Below are 27136 nucleotides of genomic sequence, written 5' to 3' on the forward strand. Positions count from 1 at the left end.
TCCAGCATGCACACCTGATGCTATGGTAATAGATATTGTAGATGAACTCTGACAAGCGAGGAATGAGTGGGATTCATTACCAGAATATGTACAGGATGGATGGACATTTGACAGGTACCTGAACTATAGAGCTGCCAGGCAGAGGCAAGTAGATAAACACAATGAGTTGCAACAGGTCACCAACAAGTTGGTATTACCCACATTTGATGGCAGTGGAAAAATGACTGCTCGTGCTTGGATTCATAAGGTGGATACTTTCCTATCTTTGAAGACGATAACAAAATTTGAAGCACTCAAGTATGCCACTTTACACTTAGATGGGGCAGCACATGATTGGTGGATGCATGGCATGATCACATTGCAACACAATCAGTAACCACTTATCAGGAGTTTGTGGATAGATTGATAGAAAGGTTTGATAAAAAAAATCCTAAAGTTTATTTCCGGGAGTTAGCCCAGTTGAGACAGTTAGGAGGTTTAGAACAATTTATCAATGACTTCCAGAAGTTTGCAGTGATGGTGCCTGACATTTCAGAAAGGAGGCTAGTCATTTTATTCACAAAGGGATTAATTGAACCACTCAAGGGGTGGGTAAAGGTCTTTGATCCTCTTACATTACAGGAAGCCATGAAGAAAGCTCGCAGTATGGAACTTGCAGCTCCAGCAAACCGGTTTAGTTCAAAGAGTTCTTCATCATTTAGAGATAACAAAGGGGAATTCAGCAAGGGTAAAGAGAAGGTTAGTGACTCAAAAGACAAGCTAGCTGCACCTTGGGATAAGGAAACACTTAATGACCTGCGTAGGAAGAAGCTATGCTTCTTTTGCAAAGGTCCCTATGGGTTTGGTCATGATTGTCCTATGAAGCCTAAGGGGAAGGCTAACCGGGTGATGTGGGCTTATTACGAAGGTTCAGATTCAGACATCTCAGAGCACCATGATGAGGATCCTGATGAGGCAGAGGGTGAACAAGAGGTAGATAGTGCTAAGAAAAAAGAGGCTCTAGAGATACATTTATAGGAGGCACGTCTGTCTAGTATTCAAAGAGAGGGATCTTTCAAATTTCGGAGAGTCTTGGTAGGACAAAAGATTATTACTCTGTTGGATACAGGTGCCACGCATAATTTCATTGATGCACGATTTGTGGAGAGGCGTGGACTCATTACTGAGGAGTTCGAGGGACTGAGAGTTAAGGTAGCTGATGGATATACTCTTCGTTGTGATAGGATGGTGCGAGATCTACCTTTGCGCCTGAACAACTATGAGTTTAAGGCGGACTATCATGTGGTCAACATGGGTGACATGGACATAGTACTTGGGATGCAATGGCTACATTCTTTGAAGGAGGTTACCTTGAGATTGGAGGATATGGAGATATGATTTGTGGTGGATGACAGGACTCATGTGCTGAAGGCTATCCGTAATGTTGATGTTAGGACTATCTCATTTAGGCGGTTGGAGAGATTAGCCAAACATAATAATATAGAGTGGGCGGCAATATGCGCTTTGATGCCTACCCAGGAGGGGCAACATAAGACTGAATATCATCCAGATATTCAGAAATTGAGAATCAAGTATGGGAAGGTATTCAATGAGATTCCACCAGGCAAGCTACCAGATAGAGGTATTGAGCACATTATCGAGTTGGAGGAAGGTGCTAAGCTTGTCATGATCACACCATACCGGCACCCAAAACGACTCAAAGATGAGATCGAGAGGACCATCAACGAGTTGCTAGCAATGGGAGACATCAAACCAAGTAAGTCACCCTTTGCATCTTCTGTTGTTTGGGTAAAAAAGAAGGATGGTACTCTACGAATGTGTATTGATTATAGGGTGTTGAATAAGAGAACTATAAAGAACAAGTATCCCATCCCACGCATTGATGAGCTGATAGACGAATTGCATGGGGCTTGTTATTTCACAAAAATTGATTTGAGATCAGGCTATCACTAGATCAGAGTTCGAGCGTAGGATATTGAAAAAATTGCTTTTAGATGTCATTACGGGCATTTCGAGTTTGTAGACATGCCTTTTGGTTTGACTAATGCCCCTGCCACTTTTCAGTCCACTATGAACAAGGTCTTCCACCATCAGTTGAGGAAATTTGTGCTAGTGTTCTTTGATGATATTTTGATCTATAGCAGGACATGGCAGGAACATTTAGAGCACTTGGAGACAGTATGAAGCATTTTACAGAGCGATTCCTTGTATGCCAAGTAGTCCAAATGTGATTTGGGGATGACAGAATTGTTGTATCTTGGACACATCATTAGTACGGAAGGAGTGCGAATGGATCTTGAAAAGATTCGTGCTATTGTTGATTGGCCACCACCAGAGAACCTTACACAGTTAAGAGGGTTCCTTGGTCTATGTGAATTCTATCGCAGGTTTGTTAGTGGCTACTCACGACATGCAGCGCCCATGACAGATTTGCTGAAGAAAGGGGCATTTGTGTGGACTCGGGAGGCACAGGAGTGTTTTATGTGGTTCAAGGAAATAATGACTACATGCCCAGTATTAGCATTACCTGATTTCACAAAGCCATTTGAGCTTCAATGTGATGCTTTTGGAGAGGGAGTTGGTGTTGTACTCATGCAGGACAAGCATCCTATAGCTTATGAGAGTAGGAAACTCAGAGGGGCTGAGAGATCATTCAGCATATATGATAAGGAGATGTTGGCCATCATGCATGCCTTGGCCAAATTCAGATAGTATCTTGTGGGCAGCAAATTTTTTATTACAACTGATCATAATAGTTTGAAGCACTTTTTGGGACAGTAGGACCTGAATGATCGTCAGCAGAAGTGGGTGACTAAGTTACAGGCATATGATTTTGATATCACATATGTTAAGGGGACACAAAATATTATTGCAGATGCTTTATCCTGTAGGCCACACCTCACTTCTATGATTCAGATATCAGAGGATTGGCGACACTTGATTGTAGCAGAATATGCCAAAGACACGTGGGCCTCTGCTATAGTGGAGGGGACAACAATCGACACCAGATACACTCTCATAGATGATTTGATCATTTACAAGAACAGGATTTACTTAGTCCCAGGATTGAAAGTGAAGTAGTTGATTTTGAGAGCATTCCATAATTCACCTATAGCAGGCCATCCTGGGTATTTCAAGACTTACAGGTTAGTACGGGAACGGTTCACTTGGAAGGGACTTAAGGCTGATGTTTTGCAGTATGTGCGTGTCATGTTTGCCAGCAGAGCAAACAAGAGCACACTTATCCAGTAGGGCTCCCACAGCCACTTCCTATTCTTGACAAGAAGTGGGAGTGCATCTCTATGGATTTTATTACGGGCTTGCCTAGGGCCCAGGGGCGCTATTGTATCTATGTGGTGGTGGATAGGCTGACAAAATATGCTCACTTCTTCCCTATTGCTACTACATACTCAGCAACTCAGGTGGTAGAGGTCTTCTTCAGGGAGATTTTTAGATTACACGGTTTGCCTCGGAGCATTGTGAGTGACAGGGACAGCCGATTCATGAGTCACTTTTGGCAGGAGATATTTCGGTTGTGTGGCACTGAGCTTACACCTAGTACCAGTTATCACCCACAGACTGATGGTCAAATAGAGATTGTAAACAAATGGGTGGAAGGGTATTTGAGGAATTATGTGGCAGATCAACAACGAGCTTGGGTCAGATGGATATATCTCTATGAGTATTGTTAGAATACTACATATCATATGACTATACAAATGACACCCTTCATGCCACTTTACGGTTATGAGGCACCTAGTTTCTTAGATTTGTTGTTGGGAGACAGTCGACTACCCCGTGCAGGTGAACTATTACAGGAAAGTAAGGATATAGTTGCTACTCTCAAAGACAACATTGCTAGAGCTCAGAACCAACAAAAACAGTATGCAGACAAGAAGAGGACTGAGCATAGTTTTGAGGTAAATGATATGGTTTACCTCATGTTGCAGCCATATAAGCAGTCTACTCTCAAGAAGAGTGGTGCAGAGAAACTCGAGCCACGCTATTATGGACCATTCAAGATCATCAAACGAGTTGGTGAGGTGGCTTATGAGTTGGAGCTTCCCACAGATAGTAGAGTGCACAATGTGTTTCATATATCACGCCTCAAAAAGGCGTTGGGTCAGAATGTGATGCCTTCTGCAGTATTACCTCTCTTGGATGATGAGGGGAAATTGATCTTAGTGCCAGAATCCATTCTGGATAGTAGAGACAAGCAGCTTCGCAAGAGAGTAATCAGAGAGTATCTAGTTAAGTGGAAAGATTTACCTATTGAAGATGCTACTTGGGAGGGAGAAGTGATTTTGCAGCATCCACCATTAAGATTGCTTGAGGCCAAGCAATTTTAGGAGGGGCGAACCTGTAATGTTCCATTTTTTTTGGAGGAGTTAATTATAAAGTTATCAATTAAAAAATATATATTACAAGGTAACTTTATAAATTAAATAAAAAAAATCCTTCTAGAGGTTGTTGGAAGAAGCGGAGAAAAAATTAAAAAGGGGGCTGACCTATCAAGGAAAAAAGAATAAATAGGCATTGAGGGCTCATTGCCTATCATCAAGTTTTATTATTGAATTTTTGCTAATGTGCATTGTGGAGCCTAGGGTTTCTGCAAGTAGTCACAATTGGCCATTGAGAACGAAAACTCTCAATTGGTACACAATTTTGAGGGTGTGAAAGATCAGCTGAATTATTGCAATTGTGGGAAGGATATTTCAGTCCTTTCACTTGTGCTTAATTGCTGGTTTGGAGTTTCCAGTGGAGTTGCACTTTCACCATATCATCTTCAGCATTCAGTCTCCACCATTTGATCAATCCAGGTTCTTCATTTCAATCTGTAGTTGCAACAAGTTCTCAATTGTATAGAGCCAGTTAGGGTTTCTCTGTAATGTGCTATGTCATAATGTTTTGGTGCTAAAATTTGCCATATCATTTGTAGAAACATTTGGTTTTCATTGAATGAATATGTTGGCACTATTATTTCTTTATTTCAGCAATATATTTTAGCAGTGTATTAAATTTAGGGTTTTGTTTAGTGGCCTATTGGTACAGGTCATTACAGTCTACATGTGTAGTTGGTCAAGGCACAGTTTGGAGTGCATGTCGCATGTTTTTGGAACTTTTAGGCTATATTTGTAAACAATTTTCTCTAATTTTCAACCCTCACTTCCTGATTTTGTGGGAAGGTGGTGTTGTTTCATTATTGTTATATACCCTCTTTGTTATTGAGAAGGGGTCCAAATTTTGAGAGGAGAGAGGTGCACATGTGATATTTGTCCTTGGCATCTTTTTCTCGAGTTTTCAGAGCTATTATGCAAATATATTGTTATTTGGGCCTTTGATCATAATACAGTTTTCATTAGATTCATCTTTTTGAGTAAAAGATCTGGTTGTATGCTTGTGGTGATTGATGTTATCTAGTTGTGTTTTATTTATAAACCTTTTGGGTAATGTCTCATTTTGCATCCTCCAGTCTCTGATATCTGTTATTCATAGGATTTGAGTTGTGTTTCCTCGGTGATATATTCAATTGTGATTTATTTCCTTTCGTATCTTCATATTTTACCTTCTCTTAAAATATTTATATGGATTAACAGTTCCTTCAAGCTGTGTTTTGTGATTATCTATTGAAAGTATTCATTGTGTTACACTATATAACAATAATTTGCATTATTATTTCTGGTGTATCCCCTTAGTTTTCATCATTTAGGTTTTTATTTTTATTTTCAAGTTTACATCTTTACCCTTTTCCCTACAAATTTCACGTCTTTTATTAGCATGGGTGAGATATCAGATATATTAGATAGGAACCGACCTAGAATCTGGAGTTTCAATTAGGTCATAGGTTACCCACAACCTCTGATTGATCCAATGTTTCTCCAAAATTGCTAAGGGTTTCAGGACTTAAAGCATTAGGGTGCAGATTTTGGAGATAACAGTTTTTGGCACGCCCGATGGGACACTTGCCTTTATTTTTAAGGAAGTTGCTGCTGTTTTTGATATGTGAACAGCAGGGTTTAATTATTATTTGCTCAAGAATTTTAAAATCTGCATATCTGGTGACTCTGTGGGAAAGAAAAGTACAGATTAGTGCTGTTAATGAAAAAAGTACAGACTAGAAGCTCTAATACTTTTGAATATCTTCAGTTGGAGGAATCAGCAATCAGCACCTAATACTCAAATTTATCAAAGGAAAAGTCATGCAGGTAAAAGAAATATCAGGCATTCAACAAGTCCAACTTGTAGAACCGAGCCTTTTGAATCAGAAATTTCTATTACTTTCACCTATACAACAGCAAGCTCAAGTTCCACAGCAAATTTGTTTCCAAAACCAAGTGTAGTTTCAATACACCGACAACAAATCAATTATCAAACACCATTTATGGCATTACCAAGAGCTTTTGCTTTTGTGCCCTTAAATCAAGGAAGCCCTTTAAATCTTCAACAACATAACGACATTCCTTTGGCAGCTCTTAAAGGAGTACTGCATTTCATTGGAGAAGGTCAAACCACATCTTTTGAGCATGTTAGAGATGTAGCAACTCTCTGCAATGTTCAACATGTAACATACGAAAGTGTAGTAGTCAGATTATTGGCAACTTCATTCAAAGGGAAAGCGTTGGAATGGTTTAGAAACTTACCGGTGACTTCAATAGGCACATGGGATGAATTGGGTGATGCTTTCACCAAGTTTTTTGAAGACAAATTTGATCATTTGTCACTGGTAGAGTAGTTGACAACTATAAAAAGGGCTCCACAAGAGCAGATGACTGATTTCAACACACGTTTTCAGAAAACGTGGGATAAGATACCTATCACTATTAGACCAAGTGCTGATCATGCATTTTTGTATTATTTGAAGAGTTTGAATAGTGACATATTTGTCATGATTCAGTCTATGGGAGGTACTACATTGCCACAATCATTTGCTATATCGGTAAGGGCAGAAAATAACCTTATTCAGGCAGGTAAAATGGCTCTTAGGCCTCCTAAGCCTATTTTTCCGAATATACAGCCTAATATGCCTTTACAAATGCCATCATTCAATTCATTGCTAGCTGTTTCCAGCCAATAGATAGTAGTTGTAGGACCTTCTCAGGAGTTGCAAGAGATAAACAAAGCCAACAAAAGATTGAAAGCTTAATACAAATATTCGGGAATGAATTGGTCAACTTCAAAAAGCAGTAGTTCCAGCCAAGGCAGTCCTTTCAAGCACAAAATTTTGCTGCAAATTAAGGATATCAGCAACAGAATCAAGGATATCAGCAGCAAAATCAAGGATTTTAGTAGCAAAATCAAGGCTAGTCTCAGAATAGACCAAATATTCAAGGGTATAATGTTGGAAATAGACAAAATGTAAATCAGAGGCCATACAGACCTTACAATCCAGCACCCCTAAATGTTGCGAATCCTGTAAAGGATATAGTACCTATGAAAAACAATATGGCTGCCGAATATGAGTGGTGTTTTCCATGCAATCAACCCTATAGTCAAGCTACGTGTTCCAATGGTGTAATTAATCAAGCTTTGATGGTGCAAAACGCTACAAGTATGCAACATGCACCTGAGGCTGAAATTGAACAGCAACAAGATATGCCTCCTATGGATGCTACATTCTTAAATTGGCAAGGGGACAAGTTCTGTGGTCTGAATGGTGACGATCCTAAAATTGCTGTTTATTCAAGAAATAAAAAGAGAGCTCTTGACAACCAAAATGTCAACAATGACAGTAATACAAGTTATGCAGTTGTTGCCGGATCATCTAAGCCAACAAACTAGCGAGTTCCACTAGCAACTCTTCCAAATACTAGTAAGGAGCAGCAACAACAAGCACAACCTGTTGTTGCAAAATCACAGCCTAAGGTATATACAACTATTCCTTTTAATGTTGTTGAAAATATGAAGAAAATGAATGTATCTATCAGTATGTGGGATTCTTTGGCGATTCCTGGTCAAGTTGATATTTTGCAATCTAAACTGTCAAAGAGGGGTAGTGTTGGTGAAATTACAACAAGTACTATATTTACAAATACTGATGAAAATAGCAGCAAACCGGCAATTCAAACTGTCAAACCTCCTCCCTTTTATGTGTCATTGATAATAAGTGATAATTTGGTTCACAATTGCATGATTGATAGTGGAGCTACAAGCTTGGTCATGTCTAAAAAGGTAGCAGATCAGCTAGGGCTAAAGTATCAACTTTTGAAGAAAGGTGTAGTATAGCTAGATGGGTCATCCGTCTGTACAATAGGTGTCATTAAGGATGCTAGTCTAACTTTACATGCATATCCAAATTTCTCAATACCTCTAGATGTTTACGCCATAGACCTTCCACCATACTTTGCATTATGTTTATCTAGGGACTTTGTTGTCGATAAATTCTATATTGTAGCCGACGGGTAGAATTGTATCCGAAGGGGCGCATGATGGTTGAGTCACCCCTTCGGGAAAGTATATGTAGATCGTCCATAGGGACTATTGAGAGATTATCATAATCATTGTCATTGTAAGCATTGTACTTGGAGTGCATATTGCGTATATGAATAAAGTATCTGTTTTGTGTTATATCTTACTGTACTACATGCGATGAGTATCTGTTTACCCTGTACGGTAAACATTTGACACCATTGCCAGTCGAACCTGGAACAAAGGAAGTGTTATGAAGATTAATGCTGAATTTGCTTAATAAAGATAGGAATAAGATAGAAGATAAGGATGAGATACGCACAACATAGGAAGTATTAATTTTAGCACAACAGGCGGAGCGCAGACAAAAGCTCAGCAACTTACCAATGGACATCGAGGAGGTGAAGGAGCACAAACGGAGGGAATGTATTCACCTAGCAGATCGAGGAGTTGTTAGAAGAGACTCGACAGCGACTGAATTTGGTGGAACAGACAAGGGAGGAGTTTCTTAACTTGTATACGTCGAGGGTAGAGAATCCGAATGGAAAGAAAGTAACTCGCACGGTTTGAAGTGCTGAAGGAGCACGAGCATGGAGTGAACTCATCGTTCTCGATACACTCGAGGAACGGATACAACAAAGCTTGGTGTTTTCTTTTCATCAGATTGGTCCAATATGCTCTTTAGGTCAAGATATGGCACTAAGATCACGATCAAGTCTGAAAAGCTAGCTAAGGACCACATAGAACCTTATGTACCTGCTGCCATTAATGCAAATATGATGTCATTTGATAGTGATGAACAACTTATTGTAATGGATTCCAAAACATGTCTCAATGGTATTCCAAACATTTTACTTGATGAATGGGCAGTTGAAAATGCTTTTAACAGTCAAAACAACATTATTCATGACGCTGGTTTTGGTAATTATATCATACTGGATCAAAATTCAGAAATCCCAAATCTGGTCAAGGACACAAATCAGATTAATGAACAACGAAATCAGGTATGGAAGATGTATTTTGATTGTTCACGAAGTAAGAATGGTGTTGGTGGATGTGTGATGCTAGTATCACCTCATGATGATAAGTATTTTGCTGCTTTTCAGTTTTCGTTTGCTTGTTCTAACAATGTTGCTGAGTATGAAGGTTTGATTCAAGGCCTGGAATGGGCGAGAAAGAGGAAAATAATGTGCTTACAGGTTTTTGAGGATAGCGAGCTGATTGTAAACCAGGTTAGAAGTCTGATTTTTGTCAAAAATGATTCCCTAAAGCTTTATAAAAACAGGGTATGGGATATTATCGAAGAATTTCATGCTTTTAATAGAATATCCATAACAAGAGCAAAAAATCAGTTTGCTGATAGTCTTGCAGGAGTAGGTGCACAGTTCAATATTGTCGAGAATATCACTAAAGAGAATGAACAACATCATGTGAAGGTAGTAGTTAGACCTTCGATACCAGATAATAACGTAAATTGGCAGGTTTTTGATTCAGATGAGCATATATTAAATTTCTTATTGCAAGAGGATGTGTTTTCAGTTTCTAATCAAGATAGATTCAATCAATTGTATGTTGATTGGGTTATACAGCTGAAAACAAACAAGTTATCAAAAGGTTTGGTTACTCTAGAAACTATCTTTAATCCAGATGATCAGATAAAGAAGGATAAAACTAGTTTACTAGTAAAGGAAGAGCATTATGAAGAGCTGAAAATTTTTGATGGAAAGACTCAAGGTTGATAAAATAAACTCACAAGAAAAACAGTCTTTTATTGAATTATTTCAGGAGTTTAATGATGTTTTTGCGTGGGATTATTTTGATCTGAAAAGTTTTGACCTTAAGTTGACCCAATATACTATAAGCTTGAACCTAAAGCTAAACTCATAAGACAAAACAAAGACCTGTGAATCCTAAGCTCGAACCTTTAATGCTGAAAGAATTGACCAAGCTTTTAGAAGGGGGGATTGTTTTTCCTATTAAGCATACTTCTTGGGTTTCTAATTTTGTTCCCTTAAGGAAGAAAAATGGAGAAATACACCTGTGTGTTGATTTTAGGGACTTGAACAGGGCTTCACTGAAAGATAGACACCCCTTACCCTCTATGGTTTTACAGTATGTTTCAGGTTCTGAAAGGTTTTTTCTGTTAGATGGTACAATCAGATTTTGGTGAAGGATGAAGATCAATTCAAAACAACATTCACTACAGAATGGGGAACTATGGCTTATAGGAGAATGCCTTTTGGATTATCTAATGGCGGAGCTACTATTCAGAAAGCTATGAATATGGCTTTTGGAAACCTAATGTATAAAATTGTACTGGTATATTTAGATGATATTACTATTTTCAGCAAGGAGGTTGCTGAAACCTTTTAAGATCTGTCTCATTAAGCATCTTTCATGATCGTAATTGTTCTACATAGGTAAGAAGTTGTACTAGTTTTTTGTAAGTGTTAAATGTGATTAATTTCCTATTAATACTTTCGAATGTTGGGTCTTCTTTTGAAATACTTATGTGTAGATCAATGTATCAAAAATTGTATCAGTCCATAAATTGATAAAAGTTCAACTTGTTTTAGATGAGATACTATCTTCATCTAAATTGTTTTGGTGTATCACCATTTTTGTCTATGCATTTCTTAGTTATTAGTCATTCCTATCCCTTTTCTTCACAAGTTTTGTTAATAGTTCTCAGTCATTAAGTGATTCACCATAGAAAAACTAATAAGAACCGACCAAGAATCCAAAGGTTCAGTCAAATTATAGGTCACTCACACCTTTGATTGATCCCATGTTCTCTAGAGATCCTAAGTATTTAGATGCTTGGAATAGGGTGCAATTCTGGAGTTAACATCAAGTACGAAGTAGGATGCATAAGCCGACCAATATCATGGATGTAAGCATATTTGATCTCTTTTTAAGTTTGTTGCACAAATTGAGGAAATGGTTCCAATCGATGTTCTCGAGTTTCTTGTCTGTGATTTCAGCATACTTATCCACAAACTTGGAGACAGGACGATATCCTTGAAACTTGTATTATACAGACTTAGGTGAGACCACTTTTTCTTTTGAGGAAGAAGCCATCCCATTATTTGCACAAAACGAGAATTGTTAGCGAATTTATTAAATTCATGCAATTAAACTAAATAAAATACTTAGACTAACGTAGGATATCAAACGGACCCTAAAAGAGTAAGACGTAGTTGACAACTCTGGCAATTGGACAAAGACTAATTCAAAAACAAGACCTTAGAGTTGTGGGGATCAAACTTTGTTGCGGACTTGTTGGAGTTCGTAAAGTTTGCAAGTCCGAAGTTTGAAGCATGAAATGAAAGGTAATAAGGACCTTGTAGAGGTGCGGAGGTCGCGAACTTGTGGATCTCCGCAACTCCGTGAAGTCCGCAAAGTTTGGGGAGTTGACGAAAAGAAATAAGATGCGAGAAGAATATTAGAACTGCAGAGTTCACGGGGTTGCAGACCTCCACAACTCTGCAGTTTCACAAGCGGAGTTGGTTTCTAAGGAAATAGTGGTGGATTTTATGGGGTTTGTGAACCTTCACAACTCCACGGGTCTGGAAAACTACGTAGAGTTAGGTGAACAAGGGGGGTAGACGACCCCAATACTTTGCAGTCTCGTAGTTGGTAGATGATGAAAGATATTTCGGTTGGAGGTGAATGAAGATTTCATTATTCCAAACTCAAATACTAAATAGTGAGACCAAGACCACACTTGAACCCTAAACTACGCATAGAAAAACCCCAAAACCCTAATGCAAAACTTAGGGCTCGATCTAGATAAAACCCTAGCAGGCCAAGATGTGAGGAAGCATCGCAAAGGACGACGAAATGAAGAAAATAACCTACCACGAAAGCAAAGAAACAACCAGGTAAGACTGAAGCTAAGAGTAGGGATGGTCATGAAAAGGTGACACTTAGAAGACCAGAACACTTGAAAATACGGAGAACAAAAGCACGAATGACATAGAAAATGACCCCCTGATCCTTTATATAGGTAAAGATTCTTGATGATGTTAGCCTCAAGAAAGGCATTATGGCACGTACCTTTTGCAATTGCGGAGATAGAGGACCTTGCAACTCCGGAAAATGTGCATTCTCAATCATCGAGGGTGCGGGCTTGAGGAGATCCACAAGTTTGCACCTCTAAAATTTTGCGCCTTAGTCTCCTGGACTATCAGGGTTGCAGAACTTTGCAACTTGGACAACTCTGAAGGGAGTTGGGGTCGAAACACAACAAAATGGTAGATCAAACATTGTTGAGTTTCACAACTCTGACAACTTGACAAGTCTGCAAAAACTTGGGCTAAAAGCAAAGAAAAGAGAGAAAAAGACAAAAAGAGGGAAAGGGGAAGACTCAAAAAATGTTGTTGGCTAACTTGAGACTTGACTTGACTATTGAGATCACTTGGAAGTGAACAACATTTGATGCACGGATGAAGCCAAAGATCACCAACAAAAACGACCAAAGATAGAGAAGCAAAGAAAAACGAGGTACCCATTTTTGCAAGCACGAGAAATGGGGAGTGTGTTGTGAAACCACAACAGGTACACACCAAAACATGGATGCACAGTCTATCAAAATTGTTAGAACTCATGTTGTGGGGAAGACCATGACATTAATGACAACATTTCAACAACATAGACACAAGAATGCTAAGCCTTAACACATGGCTCTGAATTTGGGTCATCATTATTAATCATTTGATTTGGTGTGTTTATTCCTTGTTTTGTTCAGAGTTGAATGCTTTTGTAGTTTTAAGCCTAAGGCTTGAATTATTGCAAAGATTTCTAGTATTGGAAACATTGTAAATAACCAAGTTAAGGAGAAACATACACAAAATGAAGACCATCAACTTGGCACTTTATGATATACTCAAATTCTCATGTACTTCAATACCACCATTTTGAAGGATAACTACACCAAGAGTTCAAAATCATTCTTATGAGACATTTATTTGAAGAACATTAGTAATGTGTCCATTAAAAACCATTGACAACCAACATTTTATCACTTTGCAACTAATCAAGCATACCAATAATACCAAGTCTTTTGTAGACACGATGCAAATCATGAGTTTGATAAAATTTTAATTTGTTTTTCCTTTGCTACCCATTGCTCTTAGGTTTGAATCCCTTGGATGGATTTACCTAGTACATGTTGGTTGCACGATTCGACATACATCTCTAGGGGATTAGTCTCACCCTAGCTCGCCCTTTCCTAAACTCCAACTTGGCAATAAGTAAGACCAAGCCAAGGCAAGTTGGGTATTGGTCTAGGTCATGGGGATACCCTTGGTGTTACATCCCAAATTTTGCTACACTAAATAATTTTCTAGCCGTTGGAAAAATTCATGTGAAGTTAGTTGTTCGGTAATTTTGTTGAGGATAATGGTTCATGTGAAATGGATCTATCGATAAAGTTTGTTGGGATATTTTCATTCTTGTGAAATGGGAAATTCGGCTATTAGTTAATGTCCACGTGACATGTTAGTTAGCCATTATGATGAAATTGGAAAATGAATATCTTAAATGATTATGTGATATTTTATTATTATTTTAAGTTATTGGAAATATGTTATTACCTGGAATCATTCCATTTTGTAGGAGCTTGATGATGAGGGGAAGTGTTGCCAAAATGAGAGTTAGGAAGGGGACACCCAAATCCAACGTCAGGCCATCAGGTATGAACCTAACTACCTTGGACCAAGGACTAAATGGTTAGACAAGAAAGAAAGTACAAGGATGACCATGAGCTATCCAGTTAAACTAAAATACTTTAAAAACTCAATAAGAAATATTATCTTCATATTTTTTGGATGATTCTTTTTGCCTAGAAATGCTACCTTGTCTTAGTATAGTAATATCACGTCTATACTTGTGTGAGTATAAAATGTTTATGTATGTACACACACACACACACATATATGTATGCGAATTTCATTTATTTTGACGTATATATTTATACCTACATATCAAGCAACCCAGGAAAACATGAATATATAAGAACGACATTAATATACTAAGACACGGGTTGGGGATTTTGCCACCTTTATTTCTTTATGAATTCGATCTTGACTTTGGTCCCTATGTTTTTTATTTAAATTGTTGGGCAGCCACCTATATTGTCATGACCCATTTAGGCATCAGGCTTTATGTTAATGATTATTCATATTGATTTGGAAACCACGTGACATGTCTTGCCATCTCAATCTTTTTTCATAACTGAGCATGCGCGGGTGATTTCTTGTTTTCCTGGCTTGCCCCTTAGCGGATGTTTTTATATATTACTTCCACTTCTTCTCGGGCACTGCTTGCATATGTTATTGCTTATCACAGTGCTCTCCTTATTTCATGCTAAGTGCTACACAAATCGTAACTAGTACGACTATATTGTATTAGAAATCTATAAAGCTGGTCAAGCCCGTGAAGGAAACAAATATATTTTTGCTCAAGTAAAACTATTGCAGTGAACGATAGTGGTGGCATCCTCCGACATCAAATTCCATTATATTCAGCATATCAAATCTGCCAAACCAGGTCATGTCTTGTAATCATACGAAATCTGATCATATTTATTTCATGAATTTTGTATTGCCACAGTGTTCTAGAACTGATCTTGGTTACTGAAAGTCATGATCAAATGGGTTGATAGATGTATTTTTTAAATCCATTTGTTTTTTTTTTCAGAGATGTATATCTGTGAATGCCGAAGGACTGTGCATGTGAAATGTTTTAAGATCAAATGCAATTATGTATCCTTTGTTATGAGCTTCGAACCATACAAGGATATGTTTGTATATCCTTGAGATGGACAAGCCGCTCTACATATAAGAGTACAATATGCAGATTTATGGCTTAACTTCTTATGATACTACCGGCCAGAATTGGCAAGATGATGGCAAATGTATAAGCACATCACTTCTTTTACTTATTATCTTAAAGGAAAAACATTTATCAAGAAATGATCCTCCCAAATATTCATCCATGAGGATCAGATTGGTCGAGATGAAGGGGGAGAGAGTGGGAAGAAGCTTGCAATGAAAGAAGAACATGTAATCAGTAAAAGAATCAAATAAAATAGAAAGACAGCTCATGGACATCCTTGTGATAAGTCTTGTTGTCAAGTCAAGTGATGGGTGATCGGGCACATAAGTTGCTCATCCGAAATCCTTGGCCAAGATAGTTTAGGCATGTTTGCCACCATGATCACCAGAGGTCAAGGTGCTAGCAGTTGAAAGTTAAGCTGTTTGGAAAGTGTGGACAGCCTCGATCACTGACTAGTCGACACTCTAACACTAGGATGCTCAATGGCTGGACAAGGGTGTCCCAAGCCAACTCCCAAGGTAGGGAGGGCCTTTCTCAATGGAGATTGTGTGGGGATACTAAGGGCCCCCTATTGGGAGGTTAAGCCCATGGCAATGCTTCTCCTCTTTTCTAGATACCAAGGCTTGTACAACTTAGTATCATCAACTGATTTTACTTTGTTAACCTTTACAATTTTCTTTCGCATTTCTTTTTTATAAGCATGTTGTTTCCATTAAAATATTTCAGATTGTGAAATGTAATCAGAAATGGTAGTTAATAACTAAGTGCTATGTGAATCCAGTAGTTAGATGGTTGTTATTTTCTAAATATATGGAAATGTAATCTTGAGTTAGCTCACATTTCCATTTCATATGAAAGAATAGATTAACTGATTTAACTGCATCTCTTTCCCTTTTTATTAAAGATGTAATGATACCCTTTTATTTTAAAGGTTAATAAGTTTCAGGAATTTAGCTTGTTACACTTGGAGTAATGAAAAAAATACAACTCATATTAATTCATTAACCTATTAATTACAACAAGAACCCATCTTAATTTATCGTTTCTTAAGTTCATTGGGCCATTAACCAAAACTTATTTTTATTTTTGCTGTCTTTGACTCATTAATAACAACACTGATTTTAAATAATTTTGTTTCAAGCTAAGGATAGGATATAGATAATCAATACAAAATGGTTTTCTATTAGTGTTATTTTATTATCAATACTGTCACCCTATCAGTGAAAAAAAGCTTTATGACAAAATATTTAAATGTTGGAACCAAGAAAAGAAAGAGTCAAATCTAATTGAAGTCCATGAACAACCAAATATAAGCTAGTGAAACTTCAAAGTTTGAAGTACACACAGTTAAGGATTCCTAGGTTATGAAAAATGAATGTGCACTAAGACGTAAGAACTGATGAATTTAGAATTAACACAACTTTAAACCTAGAGTTTTTGAATTTGAATCATAAGAATCAAGTACAAATAGTCCTACAAAGGTTGGTCATCTCAAGAAACCATGGAGAGGACAAAGAAGAAATTGGGAAACCATGACAGGAGACCTGCTATATCACATGTTAGTAGCAGGGCTCTGGGCAAAGGGAGTGCCTTTGAACAATTGGAATATTAAAGGCAGACAGAAGCTTCTGTCCGCAACTTTGTGATCTCTGTTATGTTTGCAACCTATCGCGTGTTGATATTTTTGCTTGTTTTGTTGGTTTATGAAAGCAATAATAAGGGTTTGCAAAACATTACAAACAATGTGGAAGTTTCATTCTTTCTGCACCCTGCATCCTATGGTGTATTAACTTTTGTCTTTTCTTAGGTAGCAAGAAGAGTAATATTTATTTGTAAAAGGAGGATTGGTTGTTCCACCACATGAATACTAACAACACGTTTTATGCTTCTGCATGAGTGGATGGCAATCTTGACTCTTTCTCACTTTTAGAGAGAATTTAATAATTATAAAGCTGCATCTGTATACCAACGAAATGCGATCTTTCAGAATGGCAGGTACAGTGCTTCTGAGCATGGGTTCTTTTTTGCTGAGGATGATTTCGAGGATTCACATGTAGAGTCGAGAATAATCGATTGCAAGAAATGCAGCGGTTCACACATCTGGATACATACTGGAAGAGCTAAAACACGAGCAAGATGGTGCCAGGTTTTCTTTTTAAATTGGATTGGGCATTGATTTGTGCATTGGGTTTAAAGTTTTTATGTCATAGCCTCTTTGAACTTGATAATTACTTTGAAGTAAAACCGAATGCTTCAATGCATCTATTCCATGTATGGCTGTTGAAAATTGTGTTTGTTTTATTAAGGATTGCCAAGATTACCATCAAGCCAAAGATGGAGATGGATGGATTGAGCAATCTTTTCAGCTTTTTTTCTTTGGGATGCTTCAAAAGGTGTGTGACCTGCAATGACGTGAAATTTGCTAAACAAGCCTTGTTATGCTACATATGAAACTTGTTAAATATTAAATTTCATTTTTATTTAGTTTTATATTCACTTTTCTACCTGCATAGAAACAATAATGTTCTTTAGTCAAACATGGTTTTGCAGGTATTCTAATATTCAGTGTTACATAGGGGCTTTTTGTGACGAATCTACCTATTTTTTTTTCAAATTTAAAACAAATAATATACTAATAAAGAAATGAATTTGAATGTTTCTAGAAAAGACAAGTTTTTAAAATTTTTTTATTTAAAAATAAAATGTCATAATCTCATGAATTAGGTGAAATACATTACCAATTTTGTAGTACATCATAATACACATTTCAATAATACAATTATATTCAAATTAGAATAATGACTAGTGTCCTAGCAATCTGCTAGTGAACATCAGTTTTACACAAGTCTTTATCTTGTGCATTATGTATAAATGTTTCATAGTCATCTAATCTGATTGAAAACAATATGGCTATCAATTTGTATGGAGGAAGAGCATCATCTGAGTGTTATGTCTCCAACTATAGATCAGGCTGTCTCCAACACATCTTCTGACTGGAAGTGGTTTGACCCTTCAATGAGGGTGGCAGATAATGACATTTGAAGTAAAACCAAATTGGAGAACCAAGCATATAAATAGACAATTGTTCTCACATTCAGTCAATCACACAAACATTAGATACCCTTTAGCTATTGATGACTTCCGACTAACATGCAATATTGATCGTATTGCGAACTCATGATGTATTGAGTTATAGCATCACTTTGCCAAAGCATTTAATTGTAAATCACATTTAAATGTGGGTAATTAATTCTCAACACTATTATCTCCCTTGTGCCACATCCCAAATGTCCTCGAAAAGGAACACAATGTGTGGAGCAACTCACTAGTTTCATTATTTATTTAGCTAACTACTGCACTCCTGGCATACCCTGTTCTTGAGTTGGTTTAAATTTTTTCTCTATTTTATGCATCATATATTTGTGGTTCTCTAAATTGGTAGTTACAATAACATTCATTTCCATTTGTAAATAGATACAAATATTTACACATGTATATCATCTGTCTTTGCTCTTGTATATATATATATTTTCGTATCTGTAGAGAAATAACAATTAATACTTGAAATAAATACTACGCATTTCTGTGCATTCATATATTCATCTTTTTCATTGTAAGACCATATTTAGTTAATATGATATTGGTATTCTATGCATGCAACTGACAATGTAAAATATTAAATATACTGATTTTCTGTAATGCCTTTGAAAATCAGATGTATACACGTATTATCATGTCTCAGAGATGCAGCTTCAATACACGCACATGGTGCATTATTTATTTGACAAGATGCCACAGATAAACAACTTCAAACAATATGTTGTAATGCTATAATGTTGCAGCCTCTATGGTAATCATATTATGCATTATAGTTATCACAAATAATATTATATTATTATTTAGATATGTCAAAACAAAATTATTAAAAACAAACATGTACTTAGCCCCTCTCAATATGAGGGTGATAGGGTAAGCTTCAATCTTGAAAACACGAGTATTCTAAAGAAAACAAAGCATGCACATGCCATCCAAATGGGAATAGCCACTCCCATATCCTCATTTTAGGAAAACAAATAGAGGTAAACAAATTTAGAAGATAAAGTGTAGAAATATATATTGTATTAAAATGTATTTATGAACATTTCCAACATCCAGATGGAGTACCTACAATGATGTATGAATGTGGCTCCAAAAGCAGATATAACCCTCTTTTTTTGTTTACAGAAGAAAGATTGGTTGCATGAGAAAATGTTGGAAATCTACTTATAGTTTTATTGTTCTAGATTACTCTCCAAATTTCCACACAACCTCCACACCGCTGCTGAAGGAAGAATCACCAACGGAAGGAAGAAAATGTTGTTTAACATGGATCTTCTCTGCAAATGTACTAATATGGCCATTGTTATTGATATTTTCCAAATGCAAATTTGGATCTCATATAAATATGAGAGGTGACATGTCTCATACAAAGACATGCCTCTATGGTGTAATTATCACTTAGTAATATTATATTAACATAAATAATAATATATATATATATATATATATATATTATTTAACATGGATAAGTATATATAAGAAATGATGATTTACCAATAGCAATAATGTATATCAGATCAAATCAATCCGATTGAAGCTACAACTTTAACACTCCCTCTTAGCTAGGGAGGATTTGTAGAACACATTATGTTCCCAAGTATATGAAGAGATATCATCTCAGTATGATATTCAATTCACTATAAGGCTAAATTTTTCAACACTCCCTCTTTAGCAAAAAAGGAATTGAAGCAATTATAATACAAGATTTGAACACCACTTTAAGTGTGGTCAATAACAGATTTAAGTTATGGTGTCCGACAAGATCTGGCCCGAAGAACCATAACGATTGATTTTCATGTTGTCCGGCAAAATTTGGCCCGAAGAACCATCACAAGTTGATTATCAAGGTGTCTGGCAAAATTCGGTTCGAAGAACCATGATGAGTTGATTATCAAGGTGATCGGCAAAATCCGGCCCGAAGAACCATGATGAGTTGCTTATCAAGGTCTCCGGCAAAATCCGACCCAGAGAACCATGATAACACTTGCTCCAACACATTTTGGTGTTAGGAGATAGATCAACCATTGATAAAGTCATCACCTTACAATAGTGATCTCACACATATGAAAGATCGTCACCTTTCATAACGCAATTGGAAAAATTTAATCTTTTTGTGGCAACAACTTAATGAAGTCCGTTATGAACATTCGTTATCATGACTTTCAGCACTTTGGTACGACAACTTAATGAAGTCTGTCATGACAACAGGTCTACCTGTAATAACCCCAACCAGTTATAACTTCAACAAACACCAAATTCTTTTATAATTTAGTTGTTTGACATTTCGTCTAACACTTTGCAAGCAAACTTTGATACCACTGTAATGAGCCTTGCTGGCTCTCAAACAATTTGTGATGCATAATTGATTCTTTTTCTTGTTTTTGATGTTTTGCAATTTTTGATACGACAATATAGCAGCAAAATAGAAGATATTGCAATAATAATTTGAACTCAAATATTTGGAAATTACATAGGGAATATTCAGCTGAAAATTCCAGATTTTAATACCAATTTAGATACTGAGTATTTTCACAAAATATCAACAACCTAGTTGATAAAATATCCTCTATTATATAAATCAACTATACTCAGAAAAATTAGAAGTTACAGTCCATGGACTTACATGTAGACATGCTTTGAAAACCCTTTGAAATGAAGACTAGTAGTAGCAAAACAATTCTCCAACAAACAAATGCAATTGCAGATATGTTGCTCCCAAAGTGCAGATAGAAAATAATGCCCAACAATAGATATAAACGGTGCCCATCCAACTGTTACATCCCAATTTTTGACCTAGTTTAAAATGTTCATATAGCCGTTGAGGTTCACATGAAGTCAGTTGACAGTTAAATTTGTTATATCATGTGAAATGGTAAGATGGTTAGTCGTTATAATTTCATATGAAGATAACATATTAGTTGATTATTTATCATGAATTCATAGAATTGAAAAGGTGGTTAGCCGTTATGATTATTTATGATTAATAACTTGTTATGGTAATATGATTTAACTGCGGAGAATTTCCTTGTAGGGAGCATGTCAAAGGGGTGGAAGCATTGTTAAAAATGAATTGGGCACAGGAGCATCACCATCACTGGGCAAATGGGTATTGAATCGTGAATCACCATGGTTGAGGACCTAGCGACTGCATAACAGGATACAATTAATGGACACGCATGAGCTATTAGATAAACATTAAAAACATTAATGCTTCTAACTTAATTAAAGTACATACCTTTAATGGCTTTTGGTTGACTTTATGACCACATCTTTTTAATACATATTTATGTACATACACAGATATAAATTAAAGATGACATCATAATATTGTTTTATACAAGATTTTATCTATTCAATACGTACATTTAAATGTATGTACAAGAAGATAAAATAAATCTTCCAAGATGAAACATGTATTTAGATATACATATTTATAAGGTACAACCTTGGATAAACATTTAATATGTGCCATCTTAATAAAATATATTTACATGCAAGTAAATAAATATGTTTATATAATTTTTTCGACTTGTAACCTTTCAAATTCTTTTCCTTATCTATTCAATTCTTTACTTAAAACCGAAATGTACACTTGGCATATTTTATTGGCGATTTTAAGTTACGGCTTCTTGGAAGTCAAAGAGACTTCAAATATTTTTTATATTATGAAGTCGAGAGAGACCATTAAAAACACAACATATTACCCGATTTCTCCTTGACATATCAACCGAAAACTTCTGCATATATTACACAATATTTCTGCTATATACCGCCTGATATCTACTGCATTTACCTTGCAACAAATGCCTTTTTCATTGATATTGCTGAAGACGTGATTGTTAATCACATTGAAAATTGCGCTTGAAAATTCATTCCATGGAGAAGTTGATAATTAGCGCCCAACAGACTCCATTTTATTTCCGGATTTCTACCAGGTTATGTGGTTGTCCGTATCCCAAGTATTGCAATATGTTTAATATCAGTTATTACGGCAGTCTAATTTTTATAGCAGTAAGATACAATTCCGGATTATGAAGCAAATCATCTTTGTTTATAATATCATTGGTTATGATGAATACAAGCCAAGTATCCATGACACAATATCATATTTTATTTATGCCATTGAAAGTCAGAAACAAACGGTATTTATTATGCAAGTCTTAAGATTATATTCTCAAGTCACAGAAATGTGATATGCTGAAAATATGTAACATTCTTATATCAGTTGAGAATCAACAGAAAGAGCTGGTTGCTCTGAGATTTAAACACCTGGGACTCACTTGGCTGTATAGCCAAGGAAAAGGGTGAAGAGGTGAGAGAAAAAAATCTGCAATAATATGAAACAAAATCAGATGTGACATAACAATGTTTATCATTTTTAAAAGAAATCATTTAATAGCTCATGCATGATCATGTTTATACTTTCTTCTGTTGTCAAGTCAAGTGGTGTGATTAGATACTAGGATGCTCAGTGGCTGACAAGGCGTTCTATGTCTATTCCGGGTAGGGAGGGCCTTTCTAGTTAAAAAAAGTGTGGGGATAAGTTTAAGGTCCATGGTTGGGTGGTTAAGCCCTTGACAATGTTTTCCCTCTCCACAAGATGTCAGGACGTACATTAGATAAAGATATGTTGAGCATCCAAACATTAATTGGTAACAGGTATTTTTATTTTTATGATATTTAAACAAGTAGAAGATATCATGGATTAATTTATATCATTGAATTCAATTATCTCCTTTGATGTAACCAGTCTTTTTCGTCATTGTAATTGGTAACCAGTTAGATCGGATGATCTTCCAACTAAATATGGATTATATTTATAGGATTGTTATTTCCGTCTTTCATTTATAAGAATAATGATTATGAGCATATCTTCTAATCTTATGTTATTGCCACAGTTAGCAATAGGAAGAAAATGAATGAAACAATGGCATCTAATGCCCCAAATGATACAGTGGTATCTGATGCCCTAAATGATACAATGGTATCTGATGCTCTAAATGATATAGTGGTATGGATGCCCCAAATGATACAATGGTCTCTGATGTCCGAAATGATACAGCGGTATCTGATGCCCTAAATGGTACAGTGGTATCCGACGCCCTAAATAATACAGTGGTATCTAATGCCCTAAATGATCCAATGGTAATTGGTACCCTAATTGATATAGCGATACGTGACGCTCTAAATGATATAGTGGTATGTGATGGTTTTTGTCAATTGATCCTAAGTGATATTTGTGGACTAACCTGGGTGATTGTAGAAGCATCCCTACATTGGTTTTCGGTTTCAAATTCCATGCTATGTAGATTTTAATCTCCACAGTAAATTCATTGATGGTGTTTTCAAATGTTAGTTATGAGTTTTCCGTTTAAGTAATTGTAACTATTAATCTCATTCACATGAACATAACTGATATAACTGTCTTCATATGAAAACGAAGTGATAACTGTATTTCTTTGATATGTTAGTTGTTAATTAAGACCCGAAAAAAGTGTATGTTATACTAACTCCAAATTAATCAGCACACAATTTGATATAACAATTCCAACGAATGCCTTCACAAATTCCAAAACAATCTCCAGTAGCTAGAAAAATTTAACTTCTCCTTAGCAACAATTAATACAACAGGAGAAAAAGACAATTGTATACCTCAACACAATTGCAAATGCAATCCTCGGAATTGAATCTACAATACTTCAACTATAGATCCCAAACCTTTGTACTTCAGCAAGGGCACAAAATTTCAAAACTTCAAAAGTGTCACAAAGACAACAAGAGAAAAATAATATTCAATCGGATGCCTTACTCATCGAATGGGCTCATATTTATAATTTCCAAATGGCACAAAGTTTTCCAAATGAACTTCACTTAAGAAGCTTCTCACACACAACATTAAAATATAATAAAGTGTCATTATAATCTAATTTATTAATTGCTTTTGGCTCCGAAAATGACCTTTTCCACTATAACTTAATATTTTGACACATAAGACCACTATTTCTTGTTCCCACGATTTAAAACTTTTTGTCCTGGTTCCAATGAGCTATGATATTGAGGTGACCAACCAACAACACCAACAAAAATAACAACCTCAACATATTTAGATGAATAATAATAATAATTCACCCGTTTTGCGAAAACAACTGAAGAAGCATCAAAATCGAAATCTGACAACACCAAAGTGATCCTGATGATGAATGTACCTGACAGGGTGACTTATGACAAATAGACGCTCCCTCCAAGATTCTTGGAGCTCAAACCGGAAGCCCGAAATAAAAACTGAGAGCATCCTCCAACTCCTCTAACTCAACTGAGCTCATTGGAACCAATAGATTGACTTACTATAAATAGTAAGTCCCTCAAATGGAGCCAAAACACACCATAGGCTACCGAAAAGCCTATAACCCCACAACTAAGACTCTCAAATCCCATTGTCAGCTCACGAGGGTCGCGATGGTGAATTGACCAAGCCAACTGCAAGAACCTACTAAAAACGGGGACATTACGCTATCATTTATAAGATTGTCATCTTACAATGATTACCTTCTGTATATATATGTCAATGAAAGATTGTCACCTTCATTATATATCATATGCGAAATAGTAACCACCATGAACCAAGTTAGAGGGAGGTACAAAGCCTTTCACCTCAATTCCCCCTCATAAAGAAGAATGCATTACAAGGAATTTCACTTAGAACTTCTCCTCATAGAGAAGATATCATTTACAAAGGATTGCACTTCAAAATTCTCCCACTGATCAATGATCCTGGGAAGTTAGGTCTAGTAGTTACTCCTTTAGAGATTCTCTTCCCCCAAGAATTCATGTTAGACTCACTCTGAATCTGATATCAATCTTCCTCATGATGCACTCAAGAGTAGGCCCATCAAAATCATGCAGTCACACATGTATTTCTGGACTCCCTCTGATTGTCAATCTTCTAAGCTCTTATGTTGCCTTCGAAGAAGTGTCATACTCCCTCTTAATGTAGAAGGATACTTGTAATATCAAAGATATTTGCTTCAAGAGCCTTACTTTATCCAACCTGATCACAACTTCTTTGAAGCTATTGTCATAAGCTGCCTAATGTGCCATTCCTCTTTTCCTGCAAGATCAACTTTAGATGCAAAGGAAAAGATCAAGGAAAAAATAACTCTTATAACACATATGAAATTGCAAATGACATAATGAATAGATAAATGTAATACTTAAGAATAGTAAATACTTATCTGTACATCAACATCCTTGATATTAATTTCTCCAACGAAGATCCATATGCATCAAATCAGACAATGTCTTCAATGGGAGTGAAACATTGGTTAAGGTAATTACTCACTCTCCACAATGTAAAATTCCCACAGTTTTCATCTTAATAGAGTTTTCAATCTTTCAGGGATCGGAAGAGGTTAAAGTTTTCTTCATAAGTCTTTATCCCTTCTAGTAAAACATGGGACAAAGATTCATAAGAGTATTGCCATGACTTTGCCTAAATTGGTCCCTCTTTGGATTCTAAAGCTTAGTAGGATTTCGTCATGATACTGCTGAGTATCTCTATTAGTGACACCAATAAAGCTCTCATTATGTTAGTGTTGGGTATTACATTGCTCCATACTAAGGAATAACATTGTTTTGCATATCATTTTTCAAAAGTCACTTGAATAAGTGCTAAGAATTAGAAAAAAGAAACACGAATTGATAAGTGGTAGTAATCTTAGTCATTGAAGTGATCATTCTTTCAGTAGTCCATAACAATAATTATTTCTCCTTGCTATGGGTAGAATCAATCTTTTCCAAAGTTGATAATCTTTTGTTATGGCTTCAGTATTTCTCTTTAGATGATAATCTTTTGTTATGCACTTTATCCGAGACGAAAACAGAGACCCATTTTATCTTCAGTGTCCCATCTACTATGAGATCAGAAGCAAATTCCACTGCCTATTCAAAAACTACAGATCCCTCTCGGCATTTTTTAGTTACTTGGACCAGAGGTGCTTAGCGCTCTACCTCCGGGAGACCTCCTAGCTCAGAGATCACACCTTACAGCTCCAGTTCCCTCAGAACTAGACCTTGGATCAGCTCATCACGGTCTTCTTTCCATCCACGCCCACTTCTGGGGGTAGGAAATGATCCCATCCGCCTGTCACCAGACACACCAGATCGGTCGGACCTCGGCATGGGTTCCTTAGACAGCAGCATCCTACCCCCACAGTTACACAGAGGCAGAGGCAGAGGCGGAGCCGGGGCCAGACCCTTGCTCGTTCTGATCCTTATCCCTTTGTACAAGACTTGTTTGTATCGAGAAAGGACTGGTGGTCCTTCTCTCTTTCTTTTGGTTGTTTTCCCTTTTGTAGCACTTTTTTCCGGACGCCGTTGGGTGCTCCCACTAGTTGTTTTTCTTCTCTGTACTTGTTACATCCCAAATTTTGCCCTAAGTTTTAAATTGATCATAGCTGTTGGTTTGATGAATTATTTCTTTCATGACCATGTGAAACAAGTTAGTTAATTATAGACGCATCAATTTATTTCTTTCCTGATCATGTGAAACAAGTTAGTTAATTATAGATGTTGTATCAATTTATTACTTTCTTGATCATGTGAAGTGAGTTAGTTAACTATAAATGTTGTACAAACTGATAATGAGTTATTTCATTCATGATCATGTGAAATGAGTTAGTTATTATAGATGTTGATGAAATCTATAATTGTCATTAGACGATTGACAATTGTTTGATTGGAATTAACGATTAATATATCTTTGAATTGATGTCTTGGCGAGAATGCTTTGCTT

At 36.4% G+C, this 27136-nt stretch overlaps 1 protein-coding gene and 1 long non-coding RNA gene across 13 annotated transcripts in view; one reads left to right on the forward strand and one right to left on the reverse strand.

Moving 5' to 3' along the window:
• The window catches only part of LOC149539204 (uncharacterized), a 119950-nt gene that overhangs the window by 61694 nt on the left and 31120 nt on the right, over positions 1-27136 (reverse strand). The gene's annotated exons all lie outside the window — the stretch shown is intronic.
• LOC149539205 (uncharacterized) overlaps positions 1-27136 on the forward strand; it is a 120664-nt gene that overhangs the window by 37573 nt on the left and 55955 nt on the right. For all 6 annotated transcript variants that reach the window (XM_089800531.1, XM_089800536.1, XM_089800533.1 and 3 more), the window contains 2 exons: positions 17234-17392; positions 17553-17639. In XM_089800531.1, coding sequence (XP_089656657.1) covers positions 17234-17392; positions 17553-17639 — 246 coding nt within the window. The remainder of the gene's footprint in view (positions 1-17233; positions 17393-17552; positions 17640-27136) is intronic.

The sequence above is a fragment of the Cupressus sempervirens genome, chromosome 9 (assembly GCF_028749045.1).
Source record: "Cupressus sempervirens isolate cs-2001-9-10 chromosome 9, ASM2874904v1, whole genome shotgun sequence".
NCBI classification, from domain to species: domain Eukaryota; kingdom Viridiplantae; phylum Streptophyta; class Pinopsida; order Cupressales; family Cupressaceae; genus Cupressus; species Cupressus sempervirens.